The following is a 21597-nucleotide window of genomic DNA, read 5'->3' on the forward strand; positions in this document are numbered from 1 at the left end:
TATTTGAAGTCTTAAAGAAGTCAACTATGTGTGCAGTGCAAGGTGAAATGCACTTATGTCATCTTCTTGTCAATAACACACACATCAAACTTTGGTTGCTTCCTTATTTGTCATTATTCAAAGCTGATTGTAATGTGTAGCAGCGGCAGCTGAACTCAATGTGACAACGTGTCATAGTTACCTCAGTCAGCTGGAATTAAAAATACAAATAGTTGTGTCTTTAGTCCAGAATCGTCACGGTCCTCATGGACGACATAATTAGGAACCAGTATCAATAAAAAAATGGTACTTGGTGTACATCCCTAATCTGCACCACTAAATCTTTGAAATATGCTGACATATGTGCTGCTAAAGGTAAATAAACAGTAGCCATATTGAATGTTTGCCTTCATTTGACCACGTGAGGTAAGGAGGACGGCCTCTAGGTCACATGGTTACACCCCAGCAATTACACTGTTGATGATTGATGAGCATTCATTTTTAAATGGTGGTGTTAAAAAGCAAATATATCTCCATCTTTAGTGATAAATGTGGCCCCCGGATGAACATGTGTCACAAACATTGTATTAGATGATATGTGGATGTTGTGCTTACTTGGACTGTGATGAAGCTGTGAGGACTCAGGTGGTTTGTCTTCATGCTCTTCAGTCTTCACAGAGACAACAGTCAGTGGAAACTTGCTGACATCAGCCTCCTCCTGCCCTACAGGACACTCTCCCTCCCCTTCCGCATTAAAATAAGAGGGCTGTGGATCCTCCTAGTTCCCTTTAAAATGTGAGGGCTGTGGATACTCTAAAGTGAAACTGTCCCCCTGCAGATGAGGGAGACATTCTTCTTGGTCTCCAATCAGCTGATGGATGTCTACAGGACACAAACAAAACACATTTTAACTCCTAGATGCTAAATATTAAATCCTAGATGAAGTAATGGGCTGTAGCTATTGAACATTTTATTAATCAAGTGTTCTACGGGAAAAGTTTCCGATTAATTGAGTAACTGGATGAAACATAGTGTTGCTTGTTTAAAGACAAATTTAAGCGACTATAAGACACTTCACTTAATAATGAACGGTCAATTGGTTTGAGATGGAAGGAGATCAAGATGTCATCTTTAGATCAGGCTTTGTTTTTTCGACAATCACTGGAACATTAATGGCTGCATCAACGAACACCGACATGAAGGAAATAGCAGGTCAGAATAGCTTTTACACAAATATATAACTTGCCAAACCTGCCAGCTAGCAGGCTAGGTTTACAGCATCAGTAACCATGGTAACTGACTCTGACTTTGTCTTACCTCTCTTATTTTTGGAGGTAAAACTCTCGAGCTTTACATACTCAGGACTTTGCACTTAACCAGCTCTCTGGAATATTCCCCCGGTGACTGTGTGAGTTTTGTGTGAACATGTTGATACACATTGTTACAAACATCAACCTCTCATAAATATTGTGTGTCTGAAACTGTCTCCTTCTTATGAACAATGTAAAACAATCAGTGCATCATCCTCACATGACAATTAATCTTCCTGTAGACAATCTATTTAAGAATAGTGTGAATAATGAAATATAAAGTTATTAAAGATGTGAGAGTAAGAAGTAAACAAACCTGTTCTGTGTAACACAACTTGATGTTGTTCATGTTGTCGCTCCTTCTCCTCTTTTGTTGGACAAAGTTCCTCCTCGTACTCTGCTGTGGTTCTTTGGCACATTTTCACACAATCACAACACTTTACACTCACACTTGATCTCTACTTAGTGATGTGTTTTGATCACTTCCGCCTCTCTTTGTTAGCAGCTAACAAGCTAAGCTAACTAGCAGGCTAAGCTAGCTCGAGAAGCATCAAAGTGCGCTCAGACTAATATAACCGGATGCAAACAGTTATTAACGATGTTTACTCTATTTACTAGAGTGTAATAAAGGACATATATGTGTACATGGAGGCACAGATTAAGAACACTGAACTGTGACGACTGCAATAACGTCTTCACCGTCAGACGCCATCTTGCTTTATCCTCGCCGTGTTTTGTTCGCGCGCAGTGTTGTCAGATCTCGCGAGAGAACCATCTAGGCAGCTCCCTCTTCCAGATCTCGCAAGAGAAACAAGTAAGCAGCTCTTTTCCAAATCTCGCGAGAGGAATAAGTACAACCAGCTTTCCAACCCCGGTAAAACTATTTTGTTATATACTATTTACTTATTGTGAAAATAAAAGTAAACTTTTCCATTTCAAATTTTCAAAACAAAGACATAAAACTTATTTCTGTAAAAATATTCAAATATTTAACAATGTATTGAAACAACAGTAGCATAAGGAAAGAAAAAAAAAGAAATATTACACTCATATTATTTTTGTCTTTGATGTTAATCGTTTTTATAATGTATTTTAGAATGTGGGAGGTTTTCATGTTCTTTTTAAATTTCCTTTACTTATATATATATGTATAATATATATACGTATATATATATATATATATATATATATATATGTATATATATACATATGTATGTACATATATATGTATGTATATATATATATATATATATATATATATATATATATACAGACATAAATACATCCATCCATCCCATTTCCACCGCTTATTCCCACATAGATATATATATATATATATATATATATATATACATAGATATATATATATATATATATATATATATATATATATATATATATATATATATATATATATATATATATATATATATATATATATATATATATATATATATATATAGATATAGATATATATAGATATATATCTGCGTGTGTGTAATGACAGAATTTAAAAAAAAATATTTGGTTTACATTTTCCTAGTAAACAAAACAGTTTGACAGCATTCTCCAGTGGAACATTCTGGAGAAACATCCTGGATAATTTTGGATCGAAGTGAGTTACAAAGGTCAACTTTTTGAATGATTTCACTTTATTTGTGATGATTCATCCCTCTGCTCAGTCCATTTTTTTCCAAATTAATTTGAGGGAAGTTTTCACGCCTGCTGCCACCTAGTGGTTTGTATTGTCAGTTTCCCTCTTTTGGTGCAGTTGACCTTGTTCTAACGTTTCTCCTTCCTCCTAGAGTTCCTGTGTTGCCTTTGTGGGCGGAGTTGTGGGACGTGCACAGCTGCTTCCAATTGACCCTGGTGCTACTTAAGCAGCACCTTGACAGCTGGATGGCACTCTGCGATTCTACTCCACGCCAGTTGATTCTATGCTTTGAGTATTTTGCCACCTTGGCCATTCCCGGTGCCATCCATCTTGGTGTTGTTTTGTAGTGTGCACGTCTTGTAACTCCAAACCAAGTTGACTTTATTTGTGTATAGAAGTAGCTTTTGTTCTTTTTTCCACGATGCACATTTTGTCTTCTCTTTTTCGCACCATCGTTTTTTGTTTCCTACTGTTTGGATTGTTTTTGTGAGTAGATTTCCGCAGAAAAAGAAGTGTTTTACTCAGCGTCCTGCGCATCCTTGGGTTCCTCTTTACTGTGTTGAACAGCACTCTGACAGAAGGAGTTTCTCCAAAATGCAACACCCTTTGGCGTACAAGTTTGTGATTAAAGGCTATACATACGAAATGAAAGGGACAAGTGGTAGGAAAAATGGATGGATGTACAATAGAGCTCTGTGTGATGATGTACATTATTGACTTTTACCTAACATTCCTAACTTTCCCATGCTTTCTAAAATTGATCATGGTTAACAGATTTTAAAAAAGGGGGGAAAAATACTTTAAAAAACAATGGTCATGTGTAGTTTTTTTAATAAGAAATCTACATTATCAAAAACTAAATTATCCTTCATAACCTTCAACATTTGTTGCCATTTTCTCTAATCTACATATTGCATAAAGGGAACATACATATAAAACAATATTCATATTACAAAAGAGAGTAATACAAATTAATTAAAAAAAATGATTATTGAGACCCAACAAATGATTCATAAAGTCACACATTTTAAAAGTAAATGATCTCGTATAAAAGACAACTGCTGAAATGATGTATAAAGTAAATAATAATATGCTTCCAGAAGTGGTCCAGAAGATGTTTCAGATGTGAATCAGTAAATATGAACTAAGAGGGATTTATGTGTACTCAAAAGCAAAGGTATGAACACATGTAAAACAAATATGTACATCATATAAAGGAGTTCATCTATAACATCATTAATAATTAAAAATTATTTCTGAATATATCTATACACAAGTATTTCTAACAGGATTTGTCCTGTTTATTCTCACCTTTGCAGTCAAAGTGTTGTGTTCATTTTTAAATAAAAGTACACCATGTTGTATATTAAACATGTACTTGACTGAAAATAGCAATTAACTGATATATCAAATCTATTAATGTTAGCATCTATGTGCTGGTGTTGTTAGAAGGTCAAAGTTAAAGTTTTGACAGTTTATTTCAAATCCTGCAGTTTCATTTGCTGCTGCTGTTCTCACCAGCACACTTGTGTTTCTTACACTGGTACTTAGAAGACAATCTTTCACCACACACACTGCAACTCAACACTTTCTCTCCCGGGTGTCTTCTCATGTGTCTTTTCAAATACGTAGTTTGTATAAAACTTTTACAACATACTGAACATGTGTAAGGTTTTTCTCCAGTGTGTGTACTCATGTGTGTTTTTAAATAGTGCCTTCAAGTAAAATATTTACCACAGATTGAACAGGAAAAAGGTCTTTCTCCATTGTGTGTCCCCATGTGTTCTTTTAAGGTATGATTTGTTATGAAACTTCTACCACATTCTGAGCAGGAAAAAGGTTTTTCTCCAGTGTGTGTTCTCATGTGTACTTTCAAATTGATCCTTAGAGTAATTTACCACATTCTGAGCAGGAAAAAGGTTTTTCTCCAGTGTGTGTTCTCATGTGTCTTTTCAAAGAGTGCCTTCGAGTAAAACCTTTACCACAGATTGAGCATGAAAAGGCTTTTTCTCCAGTGTGTGTTCTCATGTGTCTTTTCAAATAACTAGGATATTTAAAAGTTTTGTGACAGAGAGAAGATGTGAAGTGAGTGTTGTCAGTGTGACATGTCTTATCATCTTTAGAGTCTTCATCATCAGTGTCAGGAGAGTGTGACGTTGTGTCCTCACTATCTGATAGTGGAGCTAAGAGCTTGTCTGCTTGTGATCCTCCACAGTGGTCTCCATCAGCTTCTGTTGTCATGTGTTGTGTTGAGCTGCTGCTTGGAGGCTCCCCCCCTCCCCTCTCCTCACTTTCACCTTTCACCTCATCATCTTCACTCTTCACAATCACATGGAACTCCTCCAACCATTCTTGACTGATGCGGTGTTCCTCCTCTTCCTCTTTAATGTGAGGACTCAGTGGGTCCACTGATTTCTCTTTAAAAAGGGGTGTCAGTGGGTCCTCCTCTTCCTTTTTAAAATGGGGGATCAGTGTGTATTCCTCTTCCATCTTAATGTGGGAGGGCTGTGTCTCCTCCGTCTGCATCCTGAAGCTCCACTTCTGTTGCTAAGGGTGAAGATGTTCTTCACAGACGTCTGCAAGACAAACACAGCATCTCTGCTCAGTCACACAATGCATTCACTACTTTGACATGCACTTAGGAAAAACAAGTTATCGTATGAACTGTCTTGAAATCTCAGTGACGCACAAACACGCTGCTCTTTACAATATTTGTCACAGGAAAAGAAACAAAAACCAGGACGACAGGAGTTTTTACTATGGATGGACAATATGGTTTAAAAAGGATTTTGCGATGTATTACTTCATATAGAGTTACTTATAGAACCATTTTAAAACAGACCCATTGCCTCCTTGCTTGGCACTCAGCATCAAAGGTTGGGGGTTAAATCACCAAAAGATTCCCGAGTGCGGCCTCCGCTGCCCTCACCTCCCAGGGGGTGAACTTGGGGATGAGGATCATTTCACCACACCTAGTGTGTGACTACCGTTGGGAACTTAACTTTAACTTACATAGGGACTGTGAATGATTCCAAAAAGTGCAGTTCCCCTTGAAATTAGAAAAACAAGATATCATGTGAAGTGAAGGGAATTATATTTATGTAGCGCTTTTCTCTAGTGATTCAAAGCGCTTTATATAGTGAAACCCAATATCTAAGTTACATTTAAACCAATGTGGGTGGCACTGGGAGCAGGTGGGTAAAGTGTCTTGCCCAAGGACACAATGGCAGTGACTAGGATGGCAGAAGCTGGGATCGAACCAGGAACCCTCAAGTTGCTGGCATGGCCACTCTACCAACCGAGCTATACCGCCCCAAGTAACAAGAACAGAATATATCAATAACAAAATGCCTCATAGCAAATGTAATGAATTCATCTTAATACTGTCCTTTTTGAGGCTTTACCTTTTAAAGGGCAAAGTCCTCTCAGGGTCTTTTGTCCTAATGACTGTCTGGTTCAAGTGAGGAGACTATAATTTAGAAAAAAAAAATATTTACAAATGGACAACAATAAGTCACTAATTTTTACAGGTAGCTAAAGTTGGGATATAATTAAGATAATGAAGGATGAAGTGATTAAGAAATGTTTAATATAGATAAGAATAGGCCGTGCAACTAATCATATGTCCTGAGTTCCAGTTGAAAGTGGGTGCAAGTTCATGCCCACGCACACACACTCTTATCGCCCACATTCTTCACACTGTTTACGTGGTTTCTTGGCCGAGGTCTGAAGGACAACACCAGATATGAAGTCAGAGTCCAGGGAGAAAAAAGCACCAGTCAATATCGCACAGAAGGAACCTTCCTGGTGTTACCTGACGGCACGACCACTGAGCTGCGACACCACTACAAAGGCACCTCTGTGCTCGTGCTCGTACCACCTGGCTTGGTAGCCTCGTACCCGCCTACCAAGCCAAAGACTTAGGTCCAATGATGAAACAGGGCGTAACGGCTGCTGATTGGACCGACACGCAAATACCACATTTTCAAAACTCCCCGTTGTCAATTAAAAACATAGTTATGGGCTGCACTTTGGACACACCTGCTGTAAGCTACAAGGAGCTAGCAGCTACACAACAGCTAAGCTAAAACAGCACTTTTAAGCATATCAAATAATTATAGTTGCTTAATACGTACACAAAGTCTCCAAAACAGAAGTCTGATAGCAAGTATCCAGTAACAAACAAGTCCGCATCATTCAACATTGTGAGCCATGAGCTTGACTTCATGAATTATTGTGGCCACCAGGTGTTGTGAAAGATCAAATCGAACTATTGCAAAAGCATCCGTCATAAGGTTAGTGTTTTTTATATATTTGTGTCAATATGTAGAAGCATCCTCAGCCTTCCCGGGAAGGTCTATTCAGGTGTACTGGAGAGGAGTTTATGCCGCATAGTTGAACCTGGGATTCAGGAGGAACAGTGTGGTTTTCATCCTGGTCGTGGAACTGTGGACCAGGTCTATACTCTGGGCAGGGTTCTTGAGGGTGCATGGGAGTTTGCCCAACCAGTCTACATGTGTTTTGTGGACTTGGAGAAGGCATTCAACCGTGTCCCTCGGCAAGTCCTGTGGGGAGTGCTCAAAGAGTATGGGGTATCGGACTGTCTGATTATGGCGGTCCGCTCCCTGTATGATCAGTGCCAGAACTTGGTCCACTTTTCCAGTGAGGGTTGGACTCCGCCAAAGCGCCGATTCTGTTCAAAACTTTTATAGACAGAATTTCTAGACGGAGTCAAGGAGTTGAGGGGATCCGGTTTGGTGGCTGCAGGATTAAGGTTCTTCATCTGGCTAGCAACTTTAGCTCTAACTGGATCGGTTTGCAGCCGAGTGTGAAGCGACTGGAATGAGAATCAGCACCTCCAAGTCCGAGTCTAAGGTTCTCGTACAGAAAAGGTTGGAGTGCTATCTCCGGGTTGGGGAGGAGACCCTGCCTCCAAGTGGAGGAGTTCAAGTACCTCAGAGTCTTATTCACAAGCGAGGGAAGAGTGGATGGTGAGATCGACAGGCGGATCGGTGCGGCGTCTTCAGTAATGTGGACGCTGTATCGATCCGTTGTGGTGAAGAAGGAGCTGAGCCGGAAGGCAAAGCTCTCAGTTTACCGGTCGATCTAAGTTCCCATCCTCACCTATGGTCATGAGCTTTGGGTCATGACCGAAAGGATAAGATCACTAGTACAAGTGGCCGAAGCGGTCTGTTTATTTCAAGTGTTAGTTTTCCTTTATTAGCTCTTGTGTTATTTATTTGACCCTATATTTGTTCCCCCCTACCGCACCTTTAGTCTTTGATCTAGTTATACGCAAATATAATGACAATCAAGTCTATTCTATTCTATTTTAAATGAGTTTCCTCTGCCGTGTGGCGGGGCTCTCCCTTAGAGATAGGCTGAGAAGCTCTGTCATCCGGGAAGAACTCAAAGTAAAGCCGCTGCTCCTCCACATCGAGAACAGCCAGATAAGGTGGTCCAGGCATCTGGTCAGGATGCCACCCGAACGTCTCCCTAGGGAGGTGTTTAGGGCACATCCGACCGGTAGGAGGCCCCGGGGAAGACCCAGGAAACGTTGGGTAGACTATGTCTCCCAGCTGGCCTGGGAACGCCTTGGGATCCCCCGGGAAGAGCTGGACGAAGCGACTGGGGAGAGGAAAGTCTGGGCTTCCCTGCTTAGGCTGCTGCCCCCGCGACCCGACCTCAGATAAGCAGAAGAAGATGGATGGAAGGCTGGATGTGTAACACAACTTGATGTTTCTTGAAAACAGCGTCCAGTAGTTGATGTTGTCGCTCCTTCTCCTCTCTTGTTGGACAAAGTTCCTCCTTGTACTCTGCTATCATTTTTTTTTTCTAACATCACACATTTTTCTTCAACAGCAGCAGTTAGTCGCTGATTCAGCAACACTCACATCATTTGTAATGTAGACATGTTCACACAATAAAAACACTTTACACTTACATTGGATCTCTGCTTTGATGTGTCGATCACTTCCGCCTCTCTTTGTTAGCAGCTAACAAGCTAAGCTAACCAGCAGGCTAGGCTAGCACGTCAAAGTGCACTCAGACTAATGTATCCGCATACAAACAATTAATAACGACGTTTACTCTGTTAAACGACACACATGTGCACATGTACGTTGTAATTAAGACCTGTAACCATAATAACCAAAACAACGTATTCTCCGCCAGACGCCATCTTGTTTTGTGCTTCCTCCTGTGTGACGTCATCGAGGTGTTCTCAACCGCGGAACAAATGTTGGCCAAACACGTGTTTCATTGGGACAATAGTGAGTGGTGCACACTTCCTTCAAACACGTGTTTCACCGGGACAATAGTGAGTGGTGCACACTTCCTTCAAACACGTGTTTCACTGGGACAATAGTGAGTGGTGCACACTTCCTTCAAACACGTGTGTCACTGGGACAATAGTGAGTGGTGCACACTTCCTTCAAACACGTGTTTCACCGGGACAATAGTGAGTGGTGCACACTTCCTTCAAACACGTGTTTCACCGGGACAATAGTGAGTGGTGCACACTTCCTTCAAACACGTGTTTCACTGGGACAATAGTGAGTGGTGCACACTTCCTTCAAACACGTGTTTCACCGGGACAATAGTGAGTGGTGCACACTTCCTTCAAACACGTGTTTCACTGGGACAATAGTGAGTGGTGCACACTTCCTTCAAACACGTGTGTCACTGGGACAATAGTGAGTGGTGCACACTTCCTTCAAACACGTGTTTCACCGGGACAATAGTGAGTGGTGCACACTTCCTTCAAACACGTGTTTCACCGGGACAATAGTGAGTGGTGCACACTTCCTTCAAACACGTGTTTCACTGGGACAATAGTGAGTGGTGCACACTTCCTTCAAACACGTGTTTCACCGGGACAATAGTGAGTGGTGCACACTTCCTTCAAACACGTGTTTCACTGGGACAATAGTGAGGGGTCCACACTTCCTTCAAACACGTGTTTCACTGGGACAATAGTGAGTGGTGCACACTTCCTTCAAACACGTGTTTCACTGGGACAATAGTGAGGGGTGCACACTTCCTTCAAACACGTGTTTCACTGGGACAATAGTGAGTGGTGCACACTTCCTTCAAACACGTGTTTCACTGGGACAATAGTGAGTGGTGCACACTTCCTTCAAACACGTGTTTCACTGGGACAATAGTGAGTGGTGCACACTTCCTTCAAACACGTGTTTCACCGGGACAATACTGAGTGGTGCACACTTCCTTCAAACACGTGTTTCACCGGGACAATAGTGAGTGGTGCACACTTCCTTCAAACACGTGTTTCACTGGGACAATAGTGAGGGGTCCACACTTCCTTCAAACACGTGTTTCACTGGGACAATAGTGAGTGGTGCACACTTCCTTCAAACACGTGTTTCACCGGGACAATAGTGAGTGGTGCACACTTCCTTCAAACACGTGTTTCACCGGGACAATAGTGAGTGGTGCACACTTCCTTCAAACACGTGTTTCACCGGGACAATAGTGAGTGGTGCACACTTCCTTCAAACACGTGTTTCACTGGGACAATAGTGAGGGGTCCACACTTCCTTCAAACACGTGTTTCACTGGGACAATAGTGAGTGGTGCACACTTCCTTCAAACACGTGTTTCACTGGGACAATAGTGAGTGGTGCACACTTCCTTCAAACACGTGTTTCACTGGGACAAAGGTGAGTGGTGCACACTTCCTTCAAACACGTGTTTCACTGGGACAATAGTGAGTGGTGCACACTTCCTTCAAACACGTGTTTCACTGGGACAATAGTGAGTGGTGCACACTTCCTTCAAACACGTGTTTCACCGGGACAATAGTGAGTGGTGCACACTTCCTTCAAACACGTGTTTCACCGGGACAATAGTGAGTGGTGCACACTTCCTTCAAACACGTGTTTCACTGGGACAATAGTGAGGGGTCCACACTTCCTTCAAACACGTGTTTCACTGGGACAATAGTGAGTGGTGCACACTTCCTTCAAACACGTGTTTCACCGGGACAATAGTGAGTGGTGCACACTTCCTTCAAACACGTGTTTCACCGGGACAATAGTGAGTGGTGCACACTTCCTTCAAACACGTGTTTCACCGGGACAATAGTGAGTGGTGCACACTTCCTTCAAACACGTGTTTCACTGGGACAATAGTGAGGGGTCCACACTTCCTTCAAACACGTGTTTCACTGGGACAAAGGTGAGTGGTGCACACTTCCTTCAAACACGTGTTTCACTGGGACAATAGTGAGTGGTGCACACTTCCTTCAAACACGTGTTTCACTGGGACAATAGTGAGTGGTGCACACTTCCTTCAAACACGTGTTTCACCGGGACAATAGTGAGTGGTGCACACTTCCTTCAAACACGTGTTTCACTGGGACAATAGTGAGTGGTGCACACTTCCTTCAAACACGTGTTTCACTGGGACAATAGTGAGTGGTGCACACTTCCTTCAAACACGTGTTTCACCGGGACAATAGTGAGTGGTGCACACTTCCTTCAAACACGTGTTTCACCGGGACAATAGTGAGTGGTGCACACTTCCTTCAAACACGTGTTTCACTGGGACAATAGTGAGTGGTGCACACTTCCTTCAAACACGTGTTTCACTGGGACAATAGTGAGTGGTGCACACTTCCTTCAAACACGTGTTTCACTGGGACAATAGTGAGGGGTGCACACTTCCTTCAAACACGTGTTTCACTGGGACAATAGTGAGTGGTGCACACTTCCTTCAAACACGTGTTTCACTGGGACAATAGTGAGTGGTGCACACTTCCTTCAAACACGTGTTTCACTGGGACAATAGTGAGTGGTGCACACTTCCTTCAAACACGTGTTTCACCGGGACAATAGTGAGTGGTGCACACTTCCTTCAAACACGTGTTTCACTGGGACAATAGTGAGGGGTGCACACTTCCTTCAAACACGTGTTTCACTGGGACAATAGTGAGTGGTGCACACTTCCTTCAAACACGTGTTTCACTGGGACAATAGTGAGTGGTGCACACTTCCTTCAAACACGTGTTTCACTGGGACAATAGTGAGTGGTGCACACTTCCTTCAAACACGTGTTTCACTGGGACAATAGTGAGTGGTGCACACTTCCTTCAAACACGTGTTTCACTGGGACAATAGTGAGTGGTGCACACTTCCTTCAAACACGTGTTTCACCGGGACAATAGTGAGTGGTGCACACTTCCTTCAAACACGTGTTTCACTGGGACAATAGTGAGTGGTGCACACTTCCTTCGCCCGGCCACAGAAGACAAAAAAGAGTTGCTGGTGTAACAATAGGAAGAATATATTCCACTCCTCTCTTGTACACGCGGCTTATGAGGTAATATACATGATATATTTTCATATTATTTATCTTATTTACCTCATATGTTGTTCGAAGCTAACGTGCTAGCGTTAGCCCGCTAGCAGGCCTTTGTAGCAAATGCGAGCGTTTTTTTGGAGGAGTGTATTTTATATGTTCTCTATGAGAATTATATTGACTTATTTAATACTTTAACTGTTTTTTGTTGTATATTACAGTCACGCTTAACATCATTAAATATTTGTTACTAGAAAGAAACGAACGTCTCGAAATTTAAGTCTGGAATAAGTAGCATGATATAATAATAATAATAATACATTTTATTTGGTATAGCGCTTTTCAGTGTACTCAAAGATGCTTTACAGGATGAAAAAAAATATTATTGTTATTGTAATGACAGTGTAATATAATGTATTATTGCAGTGGTCTGCTTTATGTTGGTGTCAACTTTATTAGCAATAAATACAAATGATGTTTGCACGCACTTCTATTACCTTGATAACATCCATCCATCCATTTTCTACCACTTGTCCCTATTTGGTGTTGCGGGGAGGGCAGGGGGTGTTGGAGCCTATCTCAGCTGCATTCGGGCAGACATATCATGGAAATTAAATCAACTGATGTTTGTTATTACGAATACACTATTTGCACAATTGTAAGTGATTAATGCTTATTCAGTCGGACTAAAATAAATATTTAATTAAATAAATGTTAAATATTAAAAATAGCTTTAATATACTGCACACAAAATGAATTTGCATCAATATTTTGTATGTAGTCGAAACATGAGGTACCCAAATATTCTAAATATTTGTTTACATTTATGAATTTGTATATATATATATATATATATATATATATATATGTATATATTTATATATACATATATATATATATACATATATGTATATATTTATATATATACTCGCTGGCACTTGTTCCACGTGCTTCACTGCACTTCTGTTTGTTTTCTGTTGGGTTAAAAATGTTGCTTTCGCAGAAGAAAGTTAAAGTAGCAATGATTGTCACACACACACTAGGTGTGGTGAAATGTGTCCTCTGCATTTGACCCATCCCCTTGATCACCCCCTGAGAGGTGAGGGGAGCAGTGGGCAGCAGCGGTGCTGCGCCCGGGAATCATTTATGGTGATTTAACCCCCAATTCCAACCCTTGATGCTGAGTGCCAAGCAGGGAGGTAATGGAGAACAAGGAGAGGATATTGTGTGTAAAAGTAAAGCCAACCGACCACAGCTCTGTAGTCCTGGTCACCGTTGACGTGAGGTGGGACTATTTTGGAGGTGCACGTCAAGGTTGGCTGGTAGGTTGGTAGTGGGAGGAGCCAGTTGGCGTCACTTGATGCTGCAGCACAATGACACTTTTATACGTGCAGACTGACTTCATGCAGTCATGACGGTATTAAAATCCCAGCAGGAGGTTTTCTATAAGTTGTTACTTTTTATCAATAATTAATGTAAATGCAGAAAACAAGATCAATGACACAATTCATAATAATCAATAACTGATGATTATTCCATGTGTAGAAGAACATCACCACAGAGTGGTGTCAGTTCACTTGGAAAATATTATATTTGATAGACTAAACAACATTTGACACATCATAGCTGAAGTTTGTTTGTGTTGTCTTGCGGACGTCCAACAGATGAACGCTCGTCAAGAAGAACGTCCCCTTCAGCAGCAGGAGGATCCACAGCCCCCCCACATTAAAGAGGAAGAGGAGGAAGTGTGGATCAGTCAGGAGGGAGAGTGTCCTGTAGGGCAGGAGGAGGCTGATGTCAGCAAGTTTCCACTGACTGTTGTCTCTGTGAAGACTGAAGAGCATGAAGACAAACCACCTGAGTCCTCACAGCTTCATCACAGTCCAAGTAAGCACAACATCCACATATCATCTAATACAATGTTTGTGACACATGTTCATCCGGGGGACACATTTATCACTAAAGATGGAGATATATTTGCTTTTTAAAGGCCTACTGAAATGAGATGTTCTTATTTAAAGGGGGATAGCAGGTCCATTCTATGTGTCATACTTGATCATTTTGCGATGTTGCCATATTTTTGCTGAAAGGATTTAGTAGAGAACATCCACGATAAAGTTTGCAACTTTCAGTGCAGACAATGACGTCACACGTGTGGGGGCTCCTCACATATTCACATTGATTTTAATGGGAGCCTCCAACAAAAAGAGCGATTTGGACCGAGAAAACGACAATTTCCACATTAATTTGAGCGAGGATGAATGATTAGTGTTTGAGGATATTAATGGCGACGGACTAGAAAAATAATAATAATTTAAAAAAGTAGGTCATAAAAAAAAAATTCCGATGTTTTTAGAGACATTTACCAGGACAATTCTGGGAAATCCCTTATATTTCTATTGTGTTGCTAGTGTTTTAGTGAGTTAAACAGTACTTGATTGCAAAAGATTCAGCAACACAGATGTCCAAAATACTGTGTAATTATGCCGTTAAAGCAGACGACTTTTAGCTGTGTGTGTGTGCAGCGCTCATACTTCCTATAAACCCGTGACGTCTTGCGTACACGTCATCAATACACGACGTTTTCAAGACGAAACCCCCGGGAAATTTAAAATTGCAATTTAGTAAACTAAAGCGGCCGTATTGGCATGTGTTGCAATGTTAATATTTCCTCATTGATATATAAACTATCAGACTGCGTGGTGGCTAGTAGTGGCTTTCAGTAGGCCTTTAACACCACCATTTAAAAACGAATGCTTATCAATCATGTGAATTATGTTTATATAGCGCTTTTCTCTAGTGACTCAAAGCGTTTTTACATAGTGAAACCTAATATCTGAATTACTGTCAGGGGGTGTTGTTGCTGAACCCCAAGATGCAGAGATGGCGGCAGGCATTGTGCAGGAAAACATGATTTAATTTAACACTAAAACTGAACAAACAAAAGGGTACAAACAAAAGGCGCGCACAAGGCGGAGAACAAACTTGGCTATGAACAAAACTAGCACAAAGGCTAACTTTGGACTAAAAACAAAAACACTTACTGTGACACGAAGGAACTATGACGTGAGCAGAGTGAACAGAAGTAGACACAGCTACAACGATTAGTATAAATGACATTGACAGGTAGTGGTGACATCCACACGACACGACAATAATCCAGCACTGACTGGTGGGGAAGGCAGCTTTAAATAGTATCTGGCTGATTGACACCAGGTGTGGCCAGGTGCCAATCAGCCACAGCTGGGGAGACAAAGCACTCAGGGAAACAACCAGGAAACAGATAAATAATGGCGCTGACAGGAAATACTACACACAGAGGAAAAACTAAAACACAACCAAACTGTCAGGGGCAAGCCGGACAGTTACTTTTCAACCAGTGTGGGTGGCACTAGGAGCAGGTGGGTAAAGAGTCTTGCCCAAGGACACAATGGCAGTGACTAGGATGGCAGAAGCGGGGATCGAACCTGGAACCCTCAAGTTGCTGGCACGGCCACACTTCCAACCGACAGGGCGCTCACTCCCGCTGACATGCCGGTCTTCAAGTGACGGCGTGATAAGAACGCACCGTCACAATAAACAAAACAAAACACTGGTGGAAAGTGATATTTGTTAAAAAAAAAAAACAAGCAAACTGGAGTTTTGACCCAGAGAAGGCAGTTCGGTTAAAAAAAAAAACACTCTGCAATCCAGGGACGCCCGGATTTAAGGAAATGCACGTCCTTTTTGATTTCAATGCGTAAAAAGACATAAAAAGTGTGTTAACGCCAACACTGGTTATTCATGTGATTATCAGACAGCAGTCATTTCCATTAGACAATATTCAAATATAGCTGGGAGTGTTGGAACCATACCAATATTTATTTTGGTACTTTTCTCAATAAAGGGGACCACAAAAATGGCATTATTGGCTTTATTTTAACAAAAAAAACTTAGGGTATATTAAACATATGTTTCTTATTGCAGTTAAGTCCTTAAATAAAATAGTGAACATGCTAGACAACTTGTCTTTTACTAGTAAGTAAACAAACAAAGACTCCTAATTAGTCTGCTGACATATGCACTAACATGTTGTCTCATTTATACACCTATTATTTTGTCAACATTATTAAGGACAAACTGTAAAAATGGATAGTTAATCTACTTGTTCATTTACTGTTAGTATCTGTTTATTTTCTCTTTTAACATGTTCTATCTACACTTCTGTTAAAATGTAATAATCACTTATTCTTCTCTTCTTTGATACTTTACATTAGTTTTTGGATGATACCACAAGTTTGGGTATCAATCCGATACCAAGTAGTTACAGGATCATACATTGGTCATCTTTAAAGTCTTCATGTGTCCAGAGACATATTTCCTGTGTTTATAAACATAATACTGTATACATTTAAAAAAAAGTGAAATAAAATGTTGTGATACCAAAAAATATTGACGTAATCATAGTAGTATCGGCTAGATATGTGGCGTTTGTTTACATTTTGAAGCCGGTGAGCTACGGTGTGTAGTGAAGCATGTTTAGCTGTTCCTCGTCCTCCAGTGATAATGTTACTTGTGAGAAACTTACTTTATTTGTCGCCATGGAGGCGAGGATTAGTGATTTAGAAGTAGCTAAAACACTACCGACGGCGGATGGATGTTAGCCGCTAGCTAGCTTGCTATGTCTTAAAGCCCCTCTTCCTGAGGGTGTTTCAGTGTTATAACTTCACCTTTATTGTTAGTTTTTAAGCCAAAATGAATCCGTTGTTCCTTTTCTGTCTCCACGCTGTGTCTGCTTGTAAGTACTCAGTGATTGTGTGCCGCTGAACATGCTCGTCTGCTCGTAAACCAGCAATGTCACGACGTGACTTTGACACGGGAGAAGGGGGGTACGTTTAGAGAACGGTATAGTACTGAAAATGATTCATTAGCGGTACTATACCAATACCAGTATACTGTACAACCCTAATAGGTGGTATGGCCCACTTATAATTCAAATAACAAAATAATGTTTGCTTTCATCAGATATGTTCTAGTATTGTATATGTGGATGGGGGCCCTGCTTTGGAAATAATGTGTGCCTCTTTCAGAGATCAGGTTTAGTTCCACTTGAAACATTGACATGTTGCACAATGAGATGAGTGCTGTAGCACAAGCGTGGGATAATGTCAACAGTTGTGGAACTTTCTAACAAACACAGTGGAAAGTAGTTGGAGAAAAATGAAACGACGCAGATATTGCTTTCTCCTTTTACTGTTAACTCAAGATAAAAACGGGATCTCATTGGAAGCGATAGTTATGCGCGGACGTCGTTTTAGGTAAAACAAAATGGTGTCTGCCAATGTAGTTTACTACGTCAGTAGTTGTCAAACTTTTTTCACCAAAAATACTTGGCTGTCCAAGTACCACCTCAATGAACTTTCAGGTTCATTCAATATAGGAAACTAAAACACTGTACTTAAACAATTAAAGAACATTTGTCGTACTACTAGTGGTACACTTACATCTGTTTTATATACATATACACACACACATACAGTCGCAATCAAAAGTTTACATACACCTGTAAAGAACATAATGTCATGGCTGTCTTGAGTTTCCAATCATTTCTACAATTCTTATTTTTTTGTGATGTAGTGATTGGAGCACATACTTGTTGCTCACTAAAAACATTCATGAAGTTTGCTTTTTTTATGAATTGATTATGGGTCTACTGTACATGTTTTAGCAAATGTGCTGGGTCAAAAGTGTACATACAGCAATGTTAATATTTGGTTGCATGTCCATTGGCAAGTTTCACTGCAATAAGGCGCTTTTGGTTGTTGACCACCCCTCTTGACAAAATTGGTGCAGTTCAGCTAAATGTGTTGGTTTTCTGACATAGACTTGTTTCTTCAGCATTGTCCACACGTTTAAGTCAGGACTTTGGGAAGGCCATTCTAAAACCTTCATTCTAGCCTGATTTAGACATTCCTTGACCACTTTTGACGTGTTTGGGGTCATTGTCCTGTTGGAACGCCCAACAGCGTCCAAGACCCAACCTCCGGGCTGATGATTTTAGCTTGTCCTGAAGAATTTGGAGATAATCCTCCTTTTACATTGTCCCATTTAAAGCAGCAGTTCCATTGGCAGCAAAACGGACCCAGAGCATAATACTACCACCACCATGCTTGATGGTGGGAATGGTGGTCCTGGGATTAAAGGCCTCACCTTTTCTCCTCCAAACATATTCCTGGGTATTGTGGCCAAACAGCTCCATTTGATATTCATCTGACATGGACGGAGCTAATTTCTTCTGGAGGAAAGTTCTGTGAAATACCCCAAAATAACTTGTAGTGTCTTGTTAACTTATAGCCAAAAATGTTTTTATTTTATAGATATTTTCAAAGCAGAAACATTTCCTTAGGGTCCTCTGGCACCCCATAGGGGACCCGTAAGGTCTGGGCCTCTTAAGACCTCACTGTAGGTGCTAATCGACCTGTTTCTTCACCTTTTTACCGAATTTGAAAGCAAAAGAGTCCACAAATAACCGAATCGTAAAGCAGAATTGAAAATGAAATCTGAATTGGTAAAATCTTATCAATATCGCTCCTGACATGTGACTGAAAAAAAGATGGACTCCTCTCGACCATGTTTGTCTTCCTGTGTCCTGCAGACGTCTGTGAAGAACATCTTCTCTCTGAGCAACAGAAGTGGAGCTTCAGGATGGGCAAGGAGGAGCCACAGCCCTTCCACATTAAGGAGGAAGAGAAGGCGCCACATATATTGCAAATGCAAAGGGAAGAAAATAACCCACTGACCTCCCATTTTAAAGAGGAAGAGGAGGAACACAGCATCAGTCAAGAATGGTTGGAGAAGTTCCATTTGATTGTGAAGAGTGAAGATGATGAGGTGAAAGGTGAAAGTGAGGAGAGGGGAGGGGGGGAGCCTCCAAGCAGCAGCTCAACACAACACATGACAACAGAAGCTGATGGAGACCACTGTGGAGGATCACAAGCAGACAAGCTCTTAGCTCCACTATCAGATAGTGAGGACACAACGTCACACTCTCCTGACACTGATGATGAAGACTCTAAAGATGATAAGACATGTCACACTGACAACACTCACTTCACATCTTCTCACTGTCACAAAACTTTTAAATACCAGTCGTCTGAAATCACACATGAGAACACACACTGGAGAAAAAACTTTTTCATGTTCAATCTGTCGTAAATGTTTTACTTTAAAGCACAATTTCAAAGTACACATGAGAATACATACTGGAGAACAACCTTTTTCCTGCTCAGTATGTGGTAAAAGATTTGTATTAAATCAAAGTTTAAAACTACACATGACAACACACACTGGAGAAAAACCTTTTTCATGTTCAATTTGCGGTAAAGATTTTACTCAAAAGCACAATTTTAAAGCACACATGAGAACACACACTGGAGAAAAACCTTTTACATGTTCAATCTGCGGTAAAGATTTTACTCTAAGGTACCAATTCAAAGCGCACATGAGAATACACACGGGAGAGAAACCTTTTTCCTGCTCAGAATGTGGTAAAAGTTATGTCATAAATCGAAGTTTAAAAGTACACATGAGAACACACACAGGTGAGAAAGTGTTGAGTTGCAGTGTGTGTGGTGAAAGATTGTCTTCTAAGTAGCAGTGTAAGAAACACAAGTGTGCTGGTGAGAACAGCAGCAGCAAATGAAACTGCAGGATTTGAAATAAACTGTCCAGACTTTAAGTTTAAGTAACATCAGCACAAGTAACATGTGTGACATAATAATTTGGAACAACATATGCTGCCATTTAAGCGCCATCTTTTTCATGGACACCCCTGTTTATTTCAGCAAGACAATGCCAAGCCACATTCAACATATGTTACAACAGCGTGGCTTGGTAAAACAAAGAGTGCGGGTACTTTCCTGGCCTACCTGCAGTCCAGACCTGTCTCCCATGGAAAATGTGTGGCGCATTATGAAGCGTAAAATACAACAGCGGAGACCCTGGACTGTTGAACGACTCAAACTCTACATAAAACAAGAATGGGAAAGAATTCCACTTTCAAAGCTTCAACAATTAGTTTCCTCAGTTCCTTAACGTTTATTGAGTGTTGTTAAAAGAAAAGGTGATGTAACACAGTGGTGAACATGCCCTTTCCCAACTACTTTGGCACGTGTTGCAGCCATGAAATTTTAAGTTAATTATCTTAAAAAAAATAATAAAAATTATGAGTTTGAACATCAAATATCTTGTCTTTGTAGTGCATTCAATTGAATATGGGTTGAAAAGGATTTGCAAATCATTGTATTCTGTTTTTATTTACCTCTAACACAATTTCCCAACTCATATGGAAACGGGGTTTGTATGTCCCTGGACCTTTATGCAATAAACAATGTATGATTCAAATACAATTGGGTACAATAAATGTAGTTAATATTTGTGGGGATGTTTTTTATTCTATTTGTTATCGCAGTCAATTTTTAAATGTTTTCTTTATATGACTTACATGTAGTTTCCAGCTTACTTCATCATGTAGACTAACTCAGCCTGGAGGATGTGTGTAATGTTGAGATGTATTGGAGATGACTTGGTTTGTTTGGATGTTGTCAACCTGTCAATTGTTCAATTTAAACTATTAATGTTGTCAGATCTCACGAGAGAAACAAGCAACCAGCTCTATTACTTCTTCTTCTTACTGGCAGTTTGCAGCCATGACTTGAAAGGTTCATACTGCTATACCTTCAAGGTACTCAAAGGGCTTTGACACTATTTCCACATTCACACACACATTCACACACACATTCACACACTGATGGCGGGAGCTGCCATGCAAGGCAATAACCACGACTCATCAGGAGCAAGGGTGAAGTGTCTTGCCCAAGGACACAACGGACGTGACGAGGTTGGTAGAAGGTGGGGATCAAACCAGGAACCCTCAAGTTCCCAACCGCGCCAATCCCTTTTGGTGTTTTGTGCAACTGACTCTGACTTTGTCTTATCTCTCTATTTTTGAGGTAAAACTCTGGAGCTTTTGAAGTGTATTTCTGGTCTTGTCATCCTTGTCCGGACAGAAGGGCGACACGGCAGAGCGACTGGATCCAAACAGACGTCGGAGACGCTTTACTGAAGCAAAAGTCGCTTAATTACCAGAGAGCGTCATTTACACAGGACTGCAGTTCCTGGGAGGAGGTCAGGTCAAATATGGAGGACTCCTCTCCTGGAGAAGCCAAAGCATCGTTTTCTATGTTCCTTCTTTCACTGTCTGGGTGTGCGCTAAAGCTAAACAACACCACCTGACCACAGAAGGAGATGTTGGTGTGTAAATATCTGGAAAACAACTGCTTTCAGTCAGAACTT

The 21597-nt window shown here is 40.8% G+C and overlaps 2 protein-coding genes across 2 annotated transcripts; one reads left to right on the top strand and one right to left on the bottom strand.

The window, feature by feature from the left end:
- Positions 1-3389: 3389 nt before the first annotated feature.
- LOC133547262 (oocyte zinc finger protein XlCOF7.1-like) lies at positions 3390-9159 on the bottom strand. Its single transcript, XM_061893036.1, has 2 exons — positions 8888-9159; positions 3390-5519 (listed from the first exon to the last, which is right to left on the bottom strand). The coding sequence occupies exon 2, from the start codon at positions 5467-5469 to the stop codon at positions 4828-4830; it is 642 nt and encodes a 213-aa protein (XP_061749020.1). The 5' UTR covers positions 5470-5519; positions 8888-9159; the 3' UTR covers positions 3390-4827.
- A 3000-nt stretch (positions 9160-12159) lies between these two features.
- On the top strand, positions 12160-20485 carry LOC133547260 (nuclear speckle splicing regulatory protein 1-like). The gene is made up of 3 exons (XM_061893034.1): positions 12160-12285; positions 13929-14151; positions 18899-20485. The coding sequence occupies exons 2-3, from the start codon at positions 13929-13931 to the stop codon at positions 19456-19458; spliced, it is 783 nt and encodes a 260-aa protein (XP_061749018.1). The 5' UTR covers positions 12160-12285; the 3' UTR covers positions 19459-20485.
- The last annotated feature ends 1112 nt before the right edge of the window (positions 20486-21597 follow it).

Source organism: Nerophis ophidion, unplaced genomic scaffold (genome assembly GCF_033978795.1).
Source record: "Nerophis ophidion isolate RoL-2023_Sa unplaced genomic scaffold, RoL_Noph_v1.0 HiC_scaffold_83, whole genome shotgun sequence".
In the NCBI taxonomy this organism is placed as follows: domain Eukaryota; kingdom Metazoa; phylum Chordata; class Actinopteri; order Syngnathiformes; family Syngnathidae; genus Nerophis; species Nerophis ophidion.